Raw genomic sequence first — 24,330 nt, 5'->3', positions numbered from 1 at the left:
CAACCAAACCAAACCCTACTCGTCTTAATTAGAAGTAACTAATCCGTGGAGTTGGTATTAAATTGCCATGTCATCCTATTTTACTTGGGTGAAGGACTAACATTGCCAGGCAATAACTAACAACTAACACTTTTTGAAAAGACATTTATAGGATATGTAGATTCACAATAAACATGAATAGTTTTCTGAAATAAAACCACTTTCGTATCAGCAAATGAATCCAAATCAACACCACCTACAACCACTAAAGCAAAAAAAAATCTTAGCATATACACAAGCAATATTATTACAAGAAAACATAGATAAGCATAAAATAGAGTACTACTAGTCATTGGATAGAAACCGACTTATTCAAATCGGAAATACAATTCTCTAGCTTGGAATTCTTGTTCGACTTCATAACTTAGTGCTGCATCATGTTGCCTGGATCCTCATCTTCGTCTGAATCCTCATCTTCGTCTGAATCCTCATCTTCGTCTGAATCCTCGGAGTCTGTGTTACCACCAAAAACCCACCGCTCTTTTCCTGGATTTTTAGATGGCAATGGCGGTCTAGGCCACTGGCCTTGAGCGATAGGGAGGCTGCAATGATTTTGTCGGGAAAATCAGTGAGGGTGGAGAATTTTATACCAGAAAAGCGAGTATGAGAATATAATGAAAATTAGATAAGAGACACAGCTGATATTAGAAAGAAAGAATACTCACTAGCGTCGCAATATGAACTGTGTAGTTATCCAATTCAGCCTGCAATCAATTCATACAAAAACAATTAAACAGGTCTAATACTATCATTTAAAATAGTAACCACGCATATGAAAAGAAACAAATCATGGCATATAGCATAAGATGCTCACCTCTCTAAATCGTTTAAAGAATGATAGGTATCGGTGGTCACATCACGTAGCCTATCATCCACTTCCACTTCAACTGATACAAACAAATCAATGAAGTAACGAATGAAACCAGAAAAAACAAGATTAGAAAAACAAAACAAAGAGAAAATAAAAAATGCACCTTCTTTTTTGGTTAGATCCTCTGCAGCTAATCTTTCAAGACACTCATTTAAGCGTTCTACAATCCATCAAATTGCAAAGAAATAAATAATTTAAACCTCAGCCAATTGGGAATAAATAAAGTGAAAACAAAATAAAGAGGAAAAAAAGTTATGCACCTTCGTCTACTGGACTATCATCATCATCATTCCACATTGATTCTGTCGAAATCAATTTGTTAATAAATATATAAAACAATCCAGAAAAATATTGAAGTAAAATAATAGAGAGATTAATATCCACCTTCTTTTTTATAAAAGCTTGCATCAACAATTAGAGAAGCTGTTTGTACTGATATTCAGAAAAGGACAGGTAAAAAGTTAATTAACCAATAAGAAGTCTCAACTTGTTAATATATAAATTTGCCTAATACTGAAGCAAAATAGCAATAGAATAATACATATTAAACCCCATTAACTAAATTACTTGTATATATATATATATATTCCCATCTAGAAAAATCTAGATAACAAAGACTATACAAACTAGATTATCAAGAAATACAAACATGATTTTTAATATCCCTTGGCCACAAGATAATTCCAACAAAATAAAACTAAATCAATCTATCCATCCCATCACGTAACAAAGACTATACAAAGTAGATTAAAATTCTATATATATACAAACATGATTTTTAACTATCCCACGGCAACAAGCTACATTAAAACATGAAACCAATTTGATCATATCTTCATAACACTTAACTTAATGATTTATATATTGGGAAACTGGATTTTTAAACATAAAAAACAGTTGTCTACGGTGATCTTCCCAACATGTATTAAACACAAAAGAATAATCACATTTTGATAAAATTCTCATTAAATATAATGATTGTCAAAATCAGTTTACATAAATGATTTACACACTTTGTGTTTGTATGTGAGCACGCACACACATTACTTAAAAGTTGAGTTGCTAGCATAAATTGTCATTACAATTATGTTCCTAGCAGAAAGATGTCATTAAAGTTAGGTTCATGGTGAAAAATGGCAAATATTGAGGATATTGATTTGAAATTCTCAAGAGTGTGTAGAATGATATCTGTTAACGAGTTGATCATCAATACCTTTATAGTCAACATTAAAAGTGTCAATATTTAAAACATTATCGTTAAACTACCAGCAAAAATTGGATCAATAACACAAAACAAGGAGAAAAAAATGCACCTCTTTTTAGGTTTGGCCCGTCCATATGTCTAGGGGTTAAGCTTGCATACAACTTATTTAAGTTTTCTGCAATCCATCAAATTATTAATAGATAAAAAAATATATAAACCTCAGATATGAAGTTAAAAAAAAAAAAAAAAACAGAGGACAAAAATTGTGCAGCTTGGTTTACACCTAAGCGCTCCCAATATGGTCGTGGGTCTGCTAATATAAAGTTGTGTATTGATAATTAGCCAATTCAGAAAAAATTGAAAAAAAGTAACGAAGAGATAGATATCCAACAACATTATGCTAATTTACGAATTTTCTGCTACAATCCATCCAATTTGTTAATTTATTAATTAATACATTCAACTTCGATCAATTGCAGTTGAAAATTTGAAAAGAAAAAAAAATATGCACCTTTGCTAGGCGTCGAATATAATAACTTAGGGTTAAAGGGCTTCATTTCTGCGACAATCCATCAGAATGTAAGTAATATATAGAATAAAACAGGGAATAACTGATATAAAAAATAATCAATTCTAAAATTTAAGTAAAAAACAAAGTATGCACCTTGACCATCAGAACGTGACACCTTAAATAAATTAGTACTGAACTCCTCGCTTTCTACAACGAAGTTAATAGCAAACTAAATAAAACAGAAATAGATGAACTTGTTGCTAAATAAATTAAACAGGGAATTATCGAGGTTAAAAAAAAGGGGGGAAGAGAAATACTTTATGCACTCTATGTCTATAATAAGCAAGACAAACTGTACCCAATCTTAGCATAAGGGGGGTATTGGAAGGGCCTATATTATTAATTGGGATGGAATATATGAGTGGGGAAATAAAGAATAAAATCAGAAAAAAATATTACAATCCTTGTCTAGGATATCAAAGAAAAAATTGAGTTCTTCTGCAGTGCCCTCCAAAATAAGTTAATAAATATATAAAATTAAACCTCCGATTGATTAATTGATAGTTAAAAAAAATATCCACCTTCTTTCCTCCTATTATTCAAGTATTCATATATTTGCTAAAAAAAAAAGCCTTAACTGATTGAAGTGGACAAAAAAAGAAAGAAAGAAATTATGCACCTTTATCTGAAGATGGCAATAGAGATATATCAGAAGCAGAGGAAGTTCTTCTTAATTTTGGCTTCTTTTTCGGCTTTTCAATAGCTTCAACCAAGAAAATTATTATTAACAACAAACTGCACTCAATCATGGCATAAGCGGGGTATACGAAGGGCATATACTAATAATAATATTAATTTGGGATGAATTAATGAAGAGAAAAGAAAGAATAAAAACAGAAAAAAATTTATGATCCTTGTCTATTAGAATAAAAATAAATTAATTAAATCTTCTATAGCTGCCTTAAAAAATAAATAAATTAATTACTTAGAGGGATAGAGAGAGAGAAGTTATGTCCTTCGTAAAAAGAACCAGAATCTGAAGATGACGATAGTGATAAACCAGAAAAAGATCTTTTTAATTTTGGCGTTTTAATAGCTTCATCTAACGAAATTATAAACAAATAAATAAATTAGAAAATCCATATATTGACAGTTACATTGTATCAACAAAAATATGTTAACAAACAACCAAGTTAAATCATTGTTGAAAAGATAAGTCGGCAAAAAATCCCAAAAATTTTGCTATTAAAGTTCAATTTTTTTTTATTAATCAAATCCGTTTTTGTTAGATCCATAAAACAAATCTTTCATGATAGATCGAAAAGAAACATAAGCATAACAAACTTATTAAACAAGATATACGGTGGTATTTGTTACCAAATAACTCGCCTTTTTTCTCCATGACAGAAAACCTTTGTTAGAGAGAGAATACCAAGCCTCTCGATTCGATGGATAAAATGAATGTACCAACTACATATATAACATGTAGTGTTGGGCTTAATTTAACAATAAACCAAGCCCGGAAATCAAGCCCAATAAAAGAATTGAAAATTGAATAACTTATATTTTTTTATTATTATTTTTTCCAATATCATTACGAATATCCAATTACGTTGTTTTAACCGGATTTACATTAAACATCCCCTTCTATCAAACTTGGTCTCCCCTAATCTAAATCCTCATTTAATGTAATCTTTATTTTTATCTATTTTTTCTACTGTGTTTATAAATATCAATAACAACACCGCTATCGGTGCCGCCACCGCCACTGCCACTATCGACACCACTGCCGACCATTGTCATCACTACATCTCCGCATTGCATGAGCATGTTTCTAGTTATATATATATATATATATATATAGGATAGAGATCCAGAGAGAAGGTTCGTAAGGAGAGAAGGGATAGCAGTTTCGTTTTTTTAGTTTTTTTTAGCTTGTTTTTTTTACTTTTATTCTTTTTTTCACTTTTCTTATTCTTTTTTTTTTAATTAATTCAATCCATAAAAAAATTTACAAAAATAAATAAAAATAAAAAATTTCTAACCCGAGTTAATGAGTTATACATGTAAGGGTACGGTACGGGCTTCGCCCTTAAGGATATTAATAAGAGGTAGCTGGTAAGAGTGATAGGTCATAGAGGGTGATAGGTCATAGGGAGTGATCGGTGATTGGTTAATCTATCTAACGGGCTTCCCCCTTAGCTATTATGGATCCGCCATAAGCTGAAAGGCTTCGCCTATAGCTTACGGGCTACGCCCTTTGAAAAAAAAATATTCTTAAAATTTTTATATGGAATAACTTAATTAAAGAGAGAATGAAAAAAGTGAAAAAAAAAAAAGAAAAAAGTTTTAAAAACAAGTTAAAAAAATAAAAAACGAACATTCTCATCCTTCTCTCCTTAAGGTTCCTTCTCATTTGATCTCTATCATATATATATATATATATATAGGGGTAAGTTATTTTGAAAACTCTTAAAAAAAAGAACTCAAGAACCATTCTGGACCACACATTCTTTTCATCTTTCTCTCTCTTCAATTAAATAATAAAATTCACCCAAATAATTCAAAATGTTATAACTCACAAACCGTAAATCATTAAACGAAACAAAAAGCATGGGTAGTCTTAAAATTTTGTCCTCTTTCATTAGAGATCCAATTCGATAACTTTTGACGACTTTTTAATTTTCGTTTTCTTTTTGGTAGTTATACATAACTTACACATGTGTAGGTTGAACTTACACATGTGCAACAAAAATTATGATTCGGAACGGGCTTCGCCCTTAAGGATATTCATAAACCAAAGCTAGTGGGGGTGATAGGTCATAGAGGGTGATAGGTCATAGGGTGATAGGTCATAGAGGGTGATAGGTTATAGGGGGTGACCAGTGAGGGATGTTCTACTTAACGGGCTCCGCCCTTAGCCGCTATTCCTCCGCCATGGACTGACGGGCTCCGTCCTTGGCTACCATGGCTCCGCCATGGATTGACGGGCTCCGCCCTTGACCTTCATTGTTGTGTGCATATGTTCATTTACTAATTTACATGTGAAAACAATAATCTTACACATGTGTAGGATGAACGCGATGGAAAAAAAACGAAAATTAAAAAGTCGTCAAAATTATATCGAATTGGATCTCTAATGAAAGAGGACAAAATTTTAAGACTACCCATATTTTTTGTTTCATCTAACGATTTACGGTTTGTGAGATAAAACATTTTAAATGATTTGGGTGAATTTTCTTATTTAATGGAAGAGAGAGAAAATATAAGAAAATGAGTGGTCCAGAATTGTTCTCGCGTTTTTTTTTTTTGTGAGTTCTCAAATAACTCTTCCTATATATATATATATATATATATATTAATGTAACTCCCTACTTTTAAACTAAAGATTGGATATCACTGTACAACTTAAATCAATACTAAACATTTATAACAGAGCATTCTAAACATAAAGCTTCAAATTATCATTACAAATTCGAGGTACTAACCCAGAGTGTACCAACCTGGAAGGTATGTATGACACTACATCACACAACCGCACAATAATCATATCATAATATAGCTTGTGATGCATCCATACGTCTCCACACATAATCATAAAAGAGAGCATAGTCACATATTAGATACCATATAACAAAGTTGGAGTCATGGAGACTTCGTTGAATGATAACACCGTCACGGATAGTGTCATGCCATTGGTCGCCACAATGACATGCTCGTGGTATCGCCAACTCATGTCTACAACTAAAGGGTTCCAGAAATTCACAAATTTCACAAAAATCCATTCTTAATCCAAAAGTATTTTACTCAAATGAAACATATACCAACAAGGTTTTCCTTAAATCAAGGTTCCGAAGTTTAACAATTCAAAGTAACATTTTAGCTCATGTAAAGAGAATCATGTAATGAAGTCACAAAGTATTTTGAGAATAGCAAAGACATATCTAAATAATCATTTTAGAGTAGCTTTGAAAAGAAAAGGGATTCAAATTGTAGTTTCAAAATATTTGAATAAAACAAGAATCCGTACCTGGACAAAAGTTTAGCAATGCTCAAAAGTTTAGCAATGCTCAAATATTTAGACATATCTAAATATTTGAAAAGGGATTTACATCGAATGATTTAACTAAGTAAGAATCTAGTTCTAACATTCTCACCTATTGTATCTTAGTGTCCCGTATCCCATTTCTAGCAACACTTAAAGATTGATTACTGCCGTAAAAACTATATTTATAATAAGATATGATCCATAAACTCTTAATTGTATTACAATTGCATGAGTTGGTTTTAACGAATTTAAACATTGCACGTGAAGTGTTACTCAAAATCCATAATGTCATCGTCCTTTTTTTAGGAAAAAAACTCTCTGTATAAATCATTAATTTCATAACCCAAAAGGCCAAAACATACCGGTTCGTCATCATATGTGCGAGTCTATACACGAGTTTAAGGGTTTTTAGTTCCGTTAACCGTAATGACCCATAGAGGCATAGATGCTTAATTAATTAAAAAGAAGAAATATAAGATTGATATGTATTCAAATGGGTTTATCAAAGTGTACCTCCGCAGACAACACAACTTTGTAATGAAATCGAAACGAACACCAAAGTCTCCTAATGAACTATAAGCCTCCTGCGCTGTTTATATTCCACCTAACGACCCCTACGATCAGTCGATCACCAGTGTTCTCTCTATTCTTTAAGATGCATCAACTCTTCTATACTTTTATATCCATACTTCTATACTATTATATAAAAATTGTAACCCCATGTTGAAAGTTTATAAAAAATGGGACATGTGAAATGACCAAACTACCCTTGATTAATTAAATCACCATCAATTCTTAATATAAAATTACATCATTAATCCATTCTATTATATAATATCTCTACTAACCCCCTTTAAATCAAATACATTTACCTACACCAATTGATGTCGCCACCATCGTCACCATCTGTCGCCGCCATCACACCACTGTCATCGTCGGCTCGCCGCTGTATTGCGCGGGTACCATGCTCGTATATATAATAAAAAACAATATATACAAATTAATTTGCTTAATGTACAATACTTATTTACTTTTACTATTTTTTTACTCTTACCTCTTAAAATTTTTATGTTTTAGCTCTTAACCCCTAATAATTTTTGATTTTCTCTTTAACCCTTCAAGTTTTTATCTTTCAACTTTTGTCCTCATCTTTTGAATTTTGTCTTTTTTCACCATTTTAAAGTTTTTATATTTTCACTGTCACACCCCATCAAAAAATTAACTTTCATTTTTTTAACACCAAAGTTTTCGATTCTCAATTTTCTATAAAACAACTTTTGCACGTAAGCACTTATTTAATTAATTTTAACGTAAATTTTCACACATCATGCACAAAGGATATGAAATGATATAATATACGAACAAAAATAATATTTGGACGTCTGTCGCAACGCGAGGGTAATTATACCAGTGAATAACTATGATCGAAGTGTATGTAACTATGTATAGATCCAATAGAAGAGTCAAGGCCCGGGATATTTAGCCCATAATTCGGGATTTGATTAACAAACTATTAGTAATAAGTTATTTGCTGAGATTATAACTTACTTATTCTAATTTACTAGAGTGCAGACTCGTGCGATGCATGACCAAGTAAAAATATATGTGATATACGTGCTTGATATTCCATCTTATATCGAGAAGTAATTTTGTGTCACACAAATGAGAAGTATTTAATACGGCTTGAACTATTTCTTTTGTTAGTTTGATCTTTAAAAACTCTTCAACCTTTATCCTGGCTTTTACATATTCCGTTTCTGCCCATCCGTATCGTTTTCACCTGCTCAAGTATTGATCCTTTGGTTCCATTTGTAACCAAAAACAACCCACTTTCTCGCCTTGTTCATATATAAACATTCCCCAAATTTAAACAATCCAAAGCAACCATCTCTTGGAACTTCCCGCCAGCAGCATCAACCCGTCTAGTGTTCTCATAGCTGCCAGCATATTCGTTTCATGATATACAGACATCGGTAATCGTAATAGCATTTACGTAACAACAATACGCGAAGTAGGTTGAAATCAGGTTGTTTACGTATTAGAAGAGATGCAAGCTTTTTGTTGTAGCGTACATGAAATTAGTGTATCAAGGAATCAATATGTCCTTATCGAGCTCAAACCCCAATACTTTATTGCCGGATATAAAGAACAAATTAAGTATATTTTCTTACACTTTAAATTGACGTGGTTAAATAGTAGTTCATCTATACATTTTTTTTTTTAAAGTAAACTTTTATTCATATAAATCCCGGCAAATTGCCGACGGTACGTATATAACACAAATACATTTATACAAACTTAAAATTACACCAATCCTCCCATGCTATACTTTTATTCTTAGTACGATTCCTATACCATAAGTACCCGGATGACTTAATGTCTTGAATAATTCCCACGGTCGGTCTTTGCAAACTTGATATCATTTCTAGCCTTCCAAATACTCCAACAACTAATCATAATAATGCCCTTAATTACCATCTTTTCCGTCTTGCTCTTCCCCTTTATTTCGTGATACTCCAAAAGATCTTTGATAGAAACAAAGAAAGGAGGGGACTTACACCACTCGCTTATGTGCTGCCAAACCCTCGCCGCTGCGATGCAATCGCAAAACAAGTGATCGATACTCTCCACCCCTTCCCCACAGAAAACACATTCCGGATTTTCGAACCAACAATTCCTAACCTGAAGCGTAGATGAGGTAGGAATCCGATCCATCGCAGCTCTCCACATAAACACATTACATTTTTTTGAAATCCACTGGCAAAACTCGAACACATACCTGTTTGTAAAGTCCCTATTGCTAATGATTAGGTCCTTCACATTGCCAACCGACATCTTGTTATCTTGGGTTCCCAACTGTTTGTACACCAAACCGAGGTTAGGTTAAGGAGAGGGGATGATGGGTGTTTTTGGTTGTTTGTTGGCGATTTCCCGAAGGTAGAGTGAATCTCTTTACGCCGATTGTATGTGTAGTTTCGATCTGATTATATTGTGTATATATATGGTGCCTTCGTGAGGTCTCTTTTTATAAGGACGATCTTGGCTTGGAAAATAAGCTAAGATTTAGGGGTTTCCTATAAGAATAACTTCCATAATTGCTAGCCCTCTTGATAAGAACAAATCCCGATTTTGTAGGGAAGCAATTCTTATCCTCTTTTATCTTCTATACGACCTTTGATACGTACAGCCTTCGTGACGCGCTTCATACCTCAGGCAGGGTATGTCATCACCAGCCAATCCCATTTATCTTTCCTGTGCGATATACCTAACCTATCTAACAAGGAGACTAGGCTCGAAAGCTCACCTAATTCCTCATTAGTGACCGGGTTACTAGACCAGTTCCATGACCCATTAAAAGCCCATTCCTCCCTATTAAACCGATCCACCACACATAACCTTTTATCCTTTTCTAACTTAAATAACAAAGGGAATCTGGTCATAAGAGGGTCGTCAGTAGCCCAAATATCAATCCAAAACTTGTCAGTACCATTTCCCAACACCCCTTTCATCAACGTATCAATGCCTTTCCTAGCAACTTTGATTACCTCAACGTTTTTAACAATATTGTTGGTGTAGTTTCTATGCACCTATTACTGTCCGTTGCAATGCAATTCAGGAGATGGGCTATATGATGTTAACGTATACTACAAAGCTCTATGGGATGATGTCTATGAGATGATGTCTATAAGATGATGCTTTAGTACGTGACATTAGTTGTATGAGATGTAATCTATACTACATTAATCTCTATGAGATGATATCTATAAGACATTAATCTCTATGAGATGATATCTATACTACACTAATCTCTATGAGATCATAGCGTAGTATACGTACTGTAAGCCCAAGTCCAGCCCATATATTATGAGTCAGTTATATATATGTCAGATAGGTCTAGGGTTTCAATTAATGATTTTAGTCTAGACAGAGAGTCATTCACGGGTTGTGATAGAGATCTATATCACATATCCACCATGTAATTCATTATCAAGAGTCGTCTCGATTGATTGTAATCCAGAATCATTGAGATGTATTTTAAACGGATTTATTATTGTAATCATTCGACTAATGATAAAGGAATTATTATTGTTTATCTCCTGTTCTTATTATATATATATATATGTGCGTGATTTTGTTAAAAGCCTCAAGATCGAATTCAGGTGGATTCCGCACACCTGGATTCGTACAGATCTCGATGTTCTAGGGTCAACGGGACCTTATCTGAAATTGACTTGAACTACCATTGGAGTAGCTTCCAGATGAAACATTCCTTGGTTGTCTAAGTCTTTGAGGAGTCTTGGGTCTATTATCAGAAACTGGGAAAACATGATTCTTGGATTTTTCATTAGATCCCGTTGAATTATCCAACGATTTAGTAGGAGAACTATCTTTCATAACATAACGGCTCTTCCTATTTGGACAGCAACTATAAACATGTCCCTGTTCATAACAATAAAAACAAGACCTACTTGCTCGAAGCTTCTTAATCTTATCACTAAACTCTTCTGAAAGCACACCTAAACATTCTTTTAACTTAATGGTAGCAGTCTCTTCTTCTGACAACACTTTGGACACATCATTCTCATTTTCAGAAAAATGAACTTTCTTTTGAATCCGTGGGAGAGTAGAAAACGGTGTCAAAGAAACCCCACTAGAAGTAGACTCACCTTTATTCTAAACTTTGTTAATTTTATCTTGATCAATCTTTTCAAAATCAATTTCAGAAGATGTAAAAACAGTATCACATCCCTTCATTGTAAAACATTTGACAACTTTTTCTTCATGACACACTTGACTTTCAGAAGTTTTACTACTAACTGTCCCAACAAGTACATTAGCATTATAAGTCGCATCTTTGGGATTAGATGGTCTAACAAAAGGTTTAACAGATTCAACTTTCTTATTCACAGGTTTACACGGATTAACTGAACCTACATAAGGTTTAGGAGGCATTGGGGAAGTTTCTGTCTGAGATGGTAAAGGGTGACCAGTAAAGATCTCTCCCTTCTCAGTCAAACGCTCTAGAGATTCACTATAACTACCATCAAATGGACCTCTAACTTCTTTATAGTCTACCCCTAATCCACCTTTATCTTTAGGATCACGATGAACCGGTGTGTGCAACTGCATGGACCTAATAAGTTCAGTTCCTCTTATTTGTTCAAGTCTAGTGTTCAATTTAACTATCTCAAGCTTAGCATCAACTAATTCCTTTTCCTTTTGAGCAAAATCTGCAGTCAGTTTAGCATATTGTTCATTTCCTACTTTTTCCATAAGAACTGATTCTCTAAGTTTCTCTTTCAAAGCAAGAATATCCTTATCTAAAGCTCGAATTTTATCTTTATAAAGGCTTTCTTGTTGAACTAAACCTGAATTCTTAGCAAAGTAGGAGTCATTTTCTTTTCTAAAGTTTTCATTCCTAGCAGTTAAACTATCTACAGATTCATTAAGGCTAGAGATTTCATCATTCATAAGGGAAACTAATTTACAGACCTTAACAATAGATTGTAAAGAACAACTTACCTTCTGATCAGCAGCTTAACAGTCAGCCATGTATGCAACAAAGTCTTCAGTCGTCATGCCATCAGAAATTTCAAACTCTTTCACCTGTTCTTCAACAGTTTTTTCAACAATTTTCTCAGCAACTGACTCATCTTTCTCAGCCAAAACGGATTCACTTTCTGACTTAACTGTCTCAATGACCTTCTGAACACTTTCACTAATTGTCTCAGATGATCTATCCTCACTAGTATAGACGGCATAATCAATGGTATCCACAACCTCATCAGCAATATTAGCATAATCATCATATATCTCAGCTAAATATGCATGATTTGAAGTATCTTCTGATTGAGTATCCCACTGATATGTACCATCTGGATTTTGAACAACTACCGCTTTAGACTCCAAAAGTTGAGGAGATCCATTATGTTGGGGATTTGCTTGATATAAAATCATAGCTTATGTCTTGTTCTGATTAGGTGTAATCACTCCTGCCTGATTATAATTCTGACGTCCCACAACAGTATTATCATTTCTCTTTGGACGTTGACACTCCCTAGCAAAATGGCCAAATCCATCACAGTTATAACATTTAACTTTAGATTTGTCAAATCCTTTTGTACCTTGACCTGCAAATCTACTAGTCCTTTATGTGAATCTCCTAACTTTGATTGTAAGCATAGCAAGCTGCCATTGAAGATCCATTTCTTCCAAGTCATCTGGATCCAACTGGTTATAATCCTCATCAATTAGTGCAGGATCCATCACTTTTCCATTTATGTAATCCTCGTGAGCAGAACATAAAGCAGCATAAACATTCATACGTCCTTCAGCAGAACTCATACTCATAGGCATTGAATGAAAGGATGGAGAGGCACTTTTAACACTTTTAGAACTTGTAGAAGTATTATCATATGCAACATAACCTGCAAGTCCATCTGAGTCAATAATCGGTGAAGCCGTCTCGAGAAATGCATTCACCCCTGAACTAGAACTGGCTAAGTGAACAGGAGCAACATGATACAGAGTCGGATCTTGAGTAAAATCAGCATGAGTCTCTTTGATCTTCCTCTTCATTTCCCTATTACGTAACTTCGAGACAACCGTATCAAAAGTCCAAGTACTATAATCATTATTGTCCTGAAGATCATGAACATAATCAGTCCAAGCCTTTGGTAGTGAGTCCAAAAACTTGTCAACTAATTCTGACTGAGGATAAACAACTTCAAAATAAGCTAACTCAGTTGTCAAATGGTTGAAACGAGCAATAATATCATCCAAAGTCTCTCCTTTCAATCCATTAAAAGCTTCATACTGTCGCTTAAGTAGCTTAATCCGATTTTTTTTAGAGTAGCATCACTGTTTTGGTCAAAAATCACCTAAGATAATCTACGTCGAAGACTTAGATTAATTTAGTAACCAAACTTTCGTTCGTGAGGTTGTGTGCTTAGTAAAATATGTTGAGTTACAAAGATGCGTTGCAAAGAAAGACTTTTGAAAATAGATTATGTCGACTAAATAATAAAGAGGGTCAATGTAATCGCAAACTAATGTAAATTATGCAAGATATGTTAAGATAAACAAGATATTATGCAAGAATCAAATAAGTAAAACGTAAAATAAAGAGTAGAGAACAAGAACACCGATATTTGTTGATGAGGAAAAGCCCTTAATCCTTAGAGGATCGCCGACATAAAAACCCCGGGAGGAAACAATCGTTCCTGTCTTGTTCTTTTATTGATTATTGTTGAAATGGATACAATTGGTGGAAGCAGGTTGATCGATCTTTCTAAGTGTGTAAGTAGCGAAATATGCAGAGTGTGTGAGTACAAGTGAATGATAGCAGGTGAAAGTAAGTGCCTAGGATCGATCAAGCCTCTTCTATTTATAACATTGGAATTAAACTAACTATCCGATATTGTAGGGATTTTCCAGGTCTTCAGTCATTGAACGTTGGTGAAGATCTTGACTGGTCAAGTGACCGTTGCTGTATTTCTCCTCATGCAGAATTCCTCTTGAAGTCCGACTATGTTGGGGATTGATATCGCCTATTTTAGACATATATATTTTAAGCGATATCATCTCTTTTATATTTAAATTGTGATCATTTTATGGACTTTTATACTTAACATTTGATTTTATTGGATTATAGGTCTATGAGATGAAATATGTCGTAAATGGGCTAAATGAAGATTTATTATGAAGAGATAAAGATTGGAGCATAAAAGTTAAATAAAATGGCATGGACTTGTGATCACCCCTTCACATAGGCAGAAAAGCTAAATAAGCTAAATAAATGTCTAATGTTAGTTTTGAAATTGAAGAAGATTTGGTGGATGTGGTGCTCCTGTAGTCCTGTGGGTGATAGTCGAGAAAAACAAATGGGCCAATTACTTGGGTTTTTAATTAAATCAACAATATGTGAAGCCATACATGGGCTTGGCCCATCCTTGTCTTGTTGGAGCTCGGCAGAAAAATGGAAGTCGGTTGGCTAGGAAACGTAGTCATCAAGTCAACAAGTCTATATATATAGCATATAATTAGTTTTAGGAGGAGAGGTCGGCAGGCATCAAAACTATATATAATTCGAGAGGTGCTTGTGGTTTTTTTAGGAAGTCGGTTCATGAGGAGTTCGCTTAAGACGAAATCTAAGGGGAGCAACTTGGACGACAGGAGGTCGACAATTTTAGAGGAGCCAAATAAGACAAAAGGTTTTGCCTTATTGTGTTTGTGAAGCAGCCGCATTAAAAAGCTCATGTTAGCTTCGGATCGTGAGCTACAGCAGCCGAAGGGAAGATTTCTTAGTTTTTGAGTTTGACATTATAGCCGTAAACCTCTACTGTTCGGTTCTATTTTGCTTTTATTTGCACTTAATTTCAGTTACGTACAGTAATTCAAGACTATAATATGAAGACTTCTATCCTAATTATTGTTTTAATGTTTATTAGTTTTATTATAAGTAACTAAATATTTTATCATCTACCGAGATGAAGTGATACAATGAATTATGGTTGCACTATTTTTATAATTCAAGTTGATTTGATTTAACGTTGTGTCGTAATCTTAGCTTATTAATTCTTTGTTATTTAACTCTTAATTACGGATACTTTTTGCATGATCTTAGTGGTAACTAGGTTGTGTAGAAGTTATTTTGATTGCTTGGTTAGAAGCAATTGTTTCTATGACGGGTACGGTAGAAAGTAATTAATAATTAATAAGAGTTAATGGGTTAATGTTTGGGTACAATCAAGAGACACAATTGTTATCTAAATAACCAAAACACTTAGTTGACTAGGAAAGTTATGAAAGGCGTCTTGGGGTACCGGTCTTAGTAATGGAACTAGTTAATTAAGGGAGTTGAATAAAATAACGAACTTGACGGGTACGGGGTGAGTCTTTCTTTAGTTCTCGGTTATTAATCAACATATTTGTATTGGTTCTTCATTTAAGTGCAACCTGAATTTGTAGTGTCATGGAGTCGAAGTAGATGATCTTTTAATTAATCTTGATATACAAATTCTCTTTTCAATAAATTCTACGGAATTCTAACTCTTTTTAATTTTAAACTAACTTTTCAAAATTCAAGGTGACGGGAGTCCTTAAAATCCAAAACTCTTTTTAAACTGCATTAAACTCGCTTGCTCTAAATCAGTCCATGTGTTCGATCCTGGACTTACTGATAGCTTTACTATACATGATAAGGTTCACTGCCTGTGTGTAGAAGTCTAACTATTAGTATTTTCTTGTTTATAAATTTAAGACTAGATTTTACACATCAGGGACTAAGTCTTCTTTGCGTGTTGAAGAGATTCTTTACGCGTATGCTTGATTTTGTACCGTTAGAGGTATTTCTCCATGTGAGATATCGAATAATATCAGCTCTGCATGTATATCTCAAGAGGAAATAATAATAACATGTGTAACAATACGTTAGTATATCTTCCGAATGTTCCGTTGTGTCAAGATCCTGAGATGTCAAGATCTTGGGCTTTCAAGATATTGGTACTTGAAATTTTTCCAGGCATAACAATCACCTTCACAGTACTTTTCTAAAGCATCCCATAATTCTTTCGAGGTTGCATACTTCTTAAAAAGATGTACGCTGTCCTGAGGCAAGGTCATGGTTAAAGTAAAAAGGGCCTTACCTTCAACCGTATACTTCTTTTTCTCCACATCTGGCATTTCACTATAAGTATACTTTACAATCACTCCATTCTTCTCAAAAGTTGGCCAATCATATCCCTGAGTTACCATCAACCACATATCTATATCAGTCAGACGAATGTAATCTTCAAATCGTCTTTTCCACATCCAGTAATTTTCCATACGGAACAACTTTGGCGGAGAGTTGCCACGACCGGCTTCATGGTCGTGCATGATAAGTTGGTTGATAAGTGCAACATTCAGAGAATTGTTATTAGCAGCCATTGTACTCTACTTTTATGATAATGTCTTATGGGAGGGTTTAAAGGTAATCCTTTATAGGAAGGTTTAATGTCTTATAGGAAGGTTTTGAAGTTAATATCTTATAGAAAGCTTTTAAAGTTAATGTCATACCCCCCCCCCCCCCGAGGAGTTCTCCACCTTGCAGAGTTCTTAATAACTCGTTTGGTGGATCTGAACATAAGAATAATCATGTGATTCATAATCGATCTTCTATGAATAGAAATGAAATTACTAATAATTTTTATGATCGGTTACAGACTCAGTCTAGGTATAGTCCTCACTCTCCTAGGTCTTCTCCTTTAAGAGGTCATTTTTTCTTCATTTGGTAAGAGACCTATGGTGAGTCAGCATGTATCCAAGGCACCTTCAAGGAGCAATGGATATTGGACTGGACTGAGCTGATTATGAAGGACGAGAATGGTAAACCCAAACCTCAAAAGGTTTGGGTGCCCTATGGAAACTAACTTATTTTGTTTATTGTGCAGGGAGAACCAAGGAAGCCTATCCGTCTTTGGTATGTTGACAGTGGATGCTCCCGACACATGACAGGGGACAAGAAACTCTTGTCCATCTATGTAGATATTCATGGTTCTTATGTTAGTTTCGCTGGTCCTAAGGGCGGCAATATTTCAGGACAGGGTGATGTCATCAATGGGAAAATTACAATGGAGAAAGTCAATTATGTGGAACAACTATCCCATAATCTTATGAGTGTTTCTCAGATATGTGATAAGGTAATAATGTCCATTTCACTGACAAAGAAGCGCTTATCTTGAAGCCTGGGTATGTTATTCCTGATGACTGGATTTTATTAAGGGCTCCTAGGAAGAAAGATATCTATGGTTTGATTTTAGGTGTTGATAATTCGAAGGAACCAGTGTGTTTGTTAAGTAACGCTAATGAGTCTGGATCTCTTTTGTGACATAGAAGAATGGGACACATTCATTTCCGAAAGATAAATCACATTGTGAAACATGGTTTGGTTGAGGGTGTTCTGATGAAAAGGTTTGAAATGGAAGATAAGTGTGTACCGTGTTTGAAGGGTAAACAACACAAGAGTTTACACAAACCGAAGAAAGAAAATTCTATTGCCACCTCATTTGAGTTACTTCACATGTTACTTTTTGGTCCCGTGAATGTGAGGAGTATTGGTGGGATGTACTACTGCTTGGTTGTTACTGCTGATTACTCTAGATTTTCCTGGGTGGTCATTTTACACTCTAAGGATGAAACTGCACAAATCCTGGTCAATTTCTTTGTTGAGACAGAAAATGTTTATGGAGTTAGAGTTAAGAGAATCAGAAGTGATAACGATACTGAGTTCAGGAATAGGACACTGGAAGTCTTTTGTTTATCCAAAGGAATCCAACACCAGTTCAGTGCACCGTACGAGCCACAACAGAACGGAGTTGCTAAGAGGAAAAGTAGGACCTTGATAGAGACTGCCAGGACAATGCTTGCTGATTCAGGACTTCCTACTATGTTTTTTTGGGGGGGGGGGGGGGCAGTGAATACAGCTTGTCATATTTTAAATCGGGTTTTAACTGTTAAACGTTTTGATAAAACTTGCTATGAGCTTTTACATAATCGAAAACCCAATTTGCAAAATGTCGAGCCTTTTGGTGTACCGTGCACGTTTTTGAAATATCTTTCTCAACCAAAGTTTGATTCTAAGGTTGAAGAAGGCTTTTTTATGGGATATAAACCCGGTACTACAATTAAGCGAGTGTATAATAAACAAACGGGCAGGGTTGATTTGGGAACTAATGTTGTCATTGTTAGTCATAAGCCTGCAGTACACTCAGGTTCTGATAAGAATTTTGATTATGATAGTGTTTTTACTTCTTTTAATGGTCCCATTTCTTTTCTAGGTTCTCAGACAGCAGATGATGTGATCTTACTTAGAGATCATTTGGATTATGCTCCTATTCCTACTCCTTCACAGAATGTTGATACTACTTCAGCCAAAGTTCAATCAACTACTGAAGTTGGTGACTGTAGTAAGAACAATGATAAGAGTACAGATTCAGAAGTTAATGAACCCGAGAACACTACTCCAACTACTCCTTCTAAGGTTCCATTGCCTGATGATGATCCTATTTCAGATGAGTCTGATGATGACTTTGGTTCTCCTGAGCTGCAGATTCAGACAAATTTAGGAGAAAATCTTACTGTTGATTCTGTTCCTGAAAATAGAGTGAATAGAGCTCATCCACCTGAAAATATCCTTGGAGATGTGTCTCAACCAGTTAAAACTAGGAATCAACTGAATAAGGAGATGACTAGTTTGTTTTGTGAAGTTAAGGATACTGGGATTATCACCGATTGTTTATATTAATGTTTTATTTCTCAGGTGGAGCCTAAGAATATTCAGATGGCACTTAAGGAACCTTCTTGGGTTGAAGCTATGCAAGAGGAGTTAGCTCAATTCCAAAAGCTTGGTGTTTGGGAGTTAGTAGATGTGCCTAGAAATAAAAAACCGATTGGAACTCGTTGGGTATTTAAGTGCAAACGAGATGAAAAGGGGATAGTTACTAGAAATAAGGAAAAGTTAGTTGTTCAGGGGTGTGCACAGCGAGAAGGTTATGACTATAATGAAACTTTTGCACCTGTTGCTAGGATTGAAGCTATAAGGTTGTTTTTGGCTTATGCTAGTTTTAAAGGTATTAAGGTGTATCAGTTAGATGTTAAGAGTGCTTTCTTGTATGATGAAGTTAAAGAAGAAGTGTATGTGGTTCAGCCACCTGGGTTTGAAGATCCTAATTATCCAATAAGAGCATATCGTCTTGATAAGGCTCTTTATGGATTACATCAGGCAGCCAGAGTGTGGTATGAGAAGTGTCAACGCATTTGTTGAATAATGGTTTTGGTAGAGGTTCAATAGACAACACATTGTTCATTAAGTGGTGTAAGCAGGATTATTTGATTGTACAGGTCTATGTAGATGATATTATATTTGGGTCATCTGATAAGAGAATGTGCAGAGATTTTGAGAAAAGCATGAAGAGTCAATTTGAAATGAGTGCTATGGGAGAGTTAAAGTTCTTCTTAGGTTTGCAGGTTGATCAGTGTAAGGATGGGTTTTTCATTCACCAGTCTAAGTATATCGATGATATCTTAGAAAGGTTTCAAATGTTAGACTCTAAGACTTATGGTACTCCGATTCAGCTTAATAATGGATTAGGAGTTAATGATCCTAAAGATCAACCTGTTGATGCAACTTATTATCGTGCTACAATTGGTTCTTTAATGTATTTGACTGCTTCTCGCCCTGACATTATGTTTGCTGTTTGTTTGTGTGCTAGGTTTCAGGCAAATCCGAAAGAGTCGCATTTGGTTGCAGCCAAACGTATCTTACGTTACTTACGAGGTCACCAAGGGCTTGGTCTATGGTATCCTCTAGGTGGCACGTTTGACTTTGTAGCTTATACTGATTCGGATTTTGGAGGATGTAACAATGACAGGAAGTCTACCACTGGCGGGTGTCAATTCCTAGGGGGGAGACTAATCTCGTGGCAATGTAAGAAGCAGACATCTGTTGCACAGTCTTCTTGTGAGGCAGAGTATATGGCTGCTGGTAGTTGTTCTCAGGTTCTCTGGATACAGCAACAATTGCGTGACTATGGTATGGATTTTCTAGATACTCCTATGAGAATAGATAATAAGTCAGCCATAGATATTACTAATAATCCTGTCATGCATAAAGTCACCAAACATATTGATATTAGACATCATTTTTTACGTGACTATGCTCAAAAGAATTTAATTCATTTGGAAAAGGTTACATCGGATGATAACTTAGCTGATATTTATACTAAAGCATTAGATAAGTCTCGCTTTGAAACGCTAATTCTTCTTAATGGTATGAAGAATGCTGAATAGATCTCTCAAAGAACTCCATTTTTATTTGTATTTTTATTTAGAGTCTTAGTTTAAGTTGTAAATAGCTAGAGTCATAAAAATTACAAAAAGAGTTACCAGTTTAAGTTTGTATATAGTTAGTGTCAGAAAATTAAAAAAAAATAGAAATATCAGAAAAATAAAAAAATGGAAAAATCGAAAACAGAAGAAATAGATTAAGGGAGATAAGTTGATGCATTCAGAAGATTAGACGTGACGATATTTTTAGCTTTTAAGCCTGTTTAATCGTAATATAACTACTCAGTTCAGTGATTACAATTTAGGATGTATCGGTAGACACAAAGTACCAAAGTTTCCTTAAATCTGAATTTAAATTAATACAATGTTCTTGTGGGAAACATATTCAGATATATGGCTGAGAATGCTTGATTTTTAGAAATGAATTGATCTGGTCCTTAAATTCTGTGAAAGATCTAGCATTATTATAGGATATATTCAGTATCTATGCAAAAACCTCTACAAACCATGAGCATAAAAGCATAATGTGGTATTGTTATTCTGTTTATGCAAATGAAATGAAAGTAATTAAGGGGCTAATGTGGTCTTTGAGATTCGGACAAGTATGTCCTTGGGGTATCTTTGTATACCTAGCCTACCTAAAGCTTACAACTTGGGATAGGTTGTCAGAAAGTTCGCTACATAGGTCTCATAGAAAATCACGGGTTCCTTATATATAATGAAATGCAAACGCATATAATGTAACACCCCGAGCTAGGCTCGAAATACTACCGAAAAGATATAGCGTATACATGGGATTATCGTACAACATGAACTATATGAAAATAAAGGGATTCGGTGAATCCATCATCAACAAACAAGTACATAAAGCATAATGCAAATAGGGGCAAATGAATCCTTGATCCATGTAAGACCAAGCCCAAACTCTAGCGCAAACATCTATCAACCATCACGTCTTGGATTCACAAGGTTACCTGAAAAGTGTACTAAACAAGGTCAACACTAGGTTGGTGAGTTCGTAGGGGCAAATGACGAGGATCTAATGCCAAAGCCATTCACAATATGAACTAAGCTAATGAACAAGGAACACACTTACAGTAAGTCCTTAAAAGGCACAAGTACTCAATATAGGTTGGCTCGTAGCGCAACCTGGACCCACATGTATCCATTGCACAATTATACCATAGCTAGAACACACATAATGCACAAGAAAATAGAATGTCGGCATTAACAAATATCCATCAAGTTCTAAAATGTCAAACATGTTCATCAATGTCCCTCGAATGTTCTCATGTCATCAAGTACGTATAGCACCCGTTTATTGCACATGCACACATTGTCCCCCTATTGTCATCGATATTGTCATCAAGTACATAAGTACCCGTTTAATGTCATCAAGTACATAAGTACCCGTTTAATATCATCAAGTACGTAAGTATCCGTTTAATGTCATCAAGTACGTAAGTACCCGTTTAATGTCATCAAGTATGTAAGTACCCGTTTAATGTCATCAAATCCATCATGTCCATCAACTCAACCATGCACAATGCACATACATGTCATACGACTTTACATTTAAGGAATCTTAGATGTTTGTATACAGGGTCACCCGCAGCCTTCCCACCACATATGCAACTCATTAAATGTATCATCGTCTTCCATGTATGTACAACTATCCTAATCATAGATAAATCAATCATACTCGAACAATCCATAATCAATCAATGTCCATCAATGACCCTCACATATGTATTCACATAATGAACTACGCAAGGTATTTTGAATACGCCTAGTAAACAAGAACAAGTAATAATGATATCCATAGGTATCTAACAAGTTCTATAATGCCAAACATGACTATCAATGTCCCTCAATTTCACTCAATTGCACGTAATGTACCTTATTGTACTCAATTGCACGTAATGTACTTCATTGTACTCAATTGTACATAATGTACTTCATTGTACTCAATTGTACATGACCATCAATGTTCACCCAGAAACAAACACCATGTGTATATGCTTCGTACGATACTACTTTTGAAAGGCCTTTGATGCTTATATATAGGGTCACCCGCAGCCTTCCCACCACATCTCCAACCTTTCGAAGGTATTATCGTCTTCCATATATACACAACTAACCTAAAAGTCAACCAAACACGTACATACAATAATCATATAACAACCACGTATTTACACGTTAACAATTCCATCAATCAAATAATGTCATCACTCAAGACACTCAACATATGCACAATCAAGTCATGTCATCATCAAGGAAATCAAACGTATGCTCAATTGAACTATGTCATCAATCAAGGCAACACATAATTGCACAAACAACAAGTTAACACGCAAAGGTTGTACACTTTTCAGCCCGAATCTCAAACGAGTAGGGAGTTACGAACTCACCTTGATCGGCAATAGCAAGTTAATATCAAGCTACGAATGCCCAATGGTCCTCAAAAGTCCACAACCTAACAATATATGTCACAATACGAGACATGGTCAATACTAGTTATACTATACCACAACCCTAAAGATGTTTTATAAGTCATTCGAGAACGTTTAAATGACAAATAAAGAGTTTTGGTTAGACACGGTTCAGTGACTTAGCACCAATTTTCCACTTGAAAATCAAAGTGTTTAGAAATGTGTTTAACCAATTTTGTTAACCTTAGTATGTTAATATAAGACCAATAAACAAGTTTTGGATCATTAAAAGTCGACCAATAACCGAACGAAAAAGTTGGGGAAGGAACAGAAATATTGCGGCCGCTCGCACGGTCGGCCGTGTGAGCATCTGTATTATGGGAAAACTGCAGCCACAAACACTGAGCGTCTGTCTGAGCGGCCGTGCTCCTACTGGCAGATTTTTGACTCCAAAATCGACTAAGGAAGCTCCAAAACACATTTTTATGCATAAATCACCATATTTTAACATCATTGAACATAACCCATATCATAATCTTGTCCCAAAACATCAAATCTAGGTTAGAAATTGTTTTGACCCATTTGAAACCCTAGAAAAACCCTAAATGCCTTTTGACCCAATTTGTGACCCAAATTTGCTTGAAATCAACTAGAAACAAGTTAATAAACATAAATGATGATTTTGGGATGAGTTTAGCTTACCAATCTTACACCAAAAGCTCAAACCCGAATTTGACCCGATTAGAAGTTTCCTTGCACTTTCAAGACTCAATCTTTTGATATGTTATTAAGATGATGATGATGATGGTGAAAACCTCCAACAAAACTTGCTTAATCTTCCATTAAGAGGTAGAAATCTAGAGGGAGGGATATATATGTGTTTGTTTGTGTTTTTCTTGGAAGAGAAAAGAAAGAAAGAAAAGATAAGAAATGAAATGGGTGGAGGAGGAATTGGAAGGGGGGAGGCCGGCCTAAGTTCCAAAAAGGATAGGCTCCCGCTCCGCCAAATTCGACAAATAGCTAAACGTTAACCCTTTAAGTGCCAAAACGAACTCACAAACGTATTTTAACTTAACGTTTCGCTAAAGCTCCCTTATTCACCCAAGTTTCTACCTTGATTTACAAAAGTCATTAAATTTATTTATTAATTTAATTGTTTTCAAATTGTAAGCATCGATTAGCACAACTAATGATCTCGACACACACACAAGCCCCAAATTGCACGACAAATTGTTCTATATGTACACATTGCACATAAATGAACCCCCCAAAAGACTTAAATTCTATTACTAACTAAATTGTTAGCCAAGTTGCACAAATAGTCAACGGTCAAAAGTCACGGTTGTTACATATAAAGTTAAATCACAAGATATTAAATGTTATAATCTAAAAAGTATC

At 34.8% G+C, this 24,330-nt stretch overlaps 1 protein-coding gene across 3 annotated transcripts; it reads right to left on the bottom strand.

The window, feature by feature from the left end:
• Window positions 1-245: 245 nt before the first annotated feature.
• LOC122599722 (transcription initiation factor TFIID subunit 11-like) lies at window positions 246-4,089 on the bottom strand. Of its 3 annotated transcripts, none has more exons than XM_043772274.1 (11): window positions 4,003-4,089; window positions 3,305-3,388; window positions 2,779-2,832; window positions 2,626-2,673; window positions 2,224-2,289; window positions 1,295-1,342; window positions 1,171-1,212; window positions 1,014-1,070; window positions 854-926; window positions 705-743; window positions 246-581 (listed from the first exon to the last, which is right to left on the bottom strand). In XM_043772274.1, the coding sequence occupies exons 1-11, from the start codon at window positions 4,025-4,027 to the stop codon at window positions 404-406; spliced, it is 714 nt and encodes a 237-aa protein (XP_043628209.1). In that variant the 5' UTR covers window positions 4,028-4,089; the 3' UTR covers window positions 246-403. The 3 variants fall into 3 exon arrangements, with proteins under 3 accessions (XP_043628209.1, XP_043628211.1, XP_043628212.1); XM_043772276.1 differs by having other exon boundaries at window positions 4,015-4,085; XM_043772277.1 differs by lacking the exon at window positions 2,224-2,289.
• Between the last annotated feature and the right edge of the window lie 20,241 nt (window positions 4,090-24,330).

Source organism: Erigeron canadensis, chromosome 5 (assembly GCF_010389155.1).
Source record: "Erigeron canadensis isolate Cc75 chromosome 5, C_canadensis_v1, whole genome shotgun sequence".
Taxonomy (NCBI): Eukaryota; Viridiplantae; Streptophyta; class Magnoliopsida; order Asterales; family Asteraceae; genus Erigeron; species Erigeron canadensis.
The sequence above is the reverse complement of the archived record's forward strand: the minus strand, read 5'-3'. Positions and strand labels throughout refer to the sequence as shown.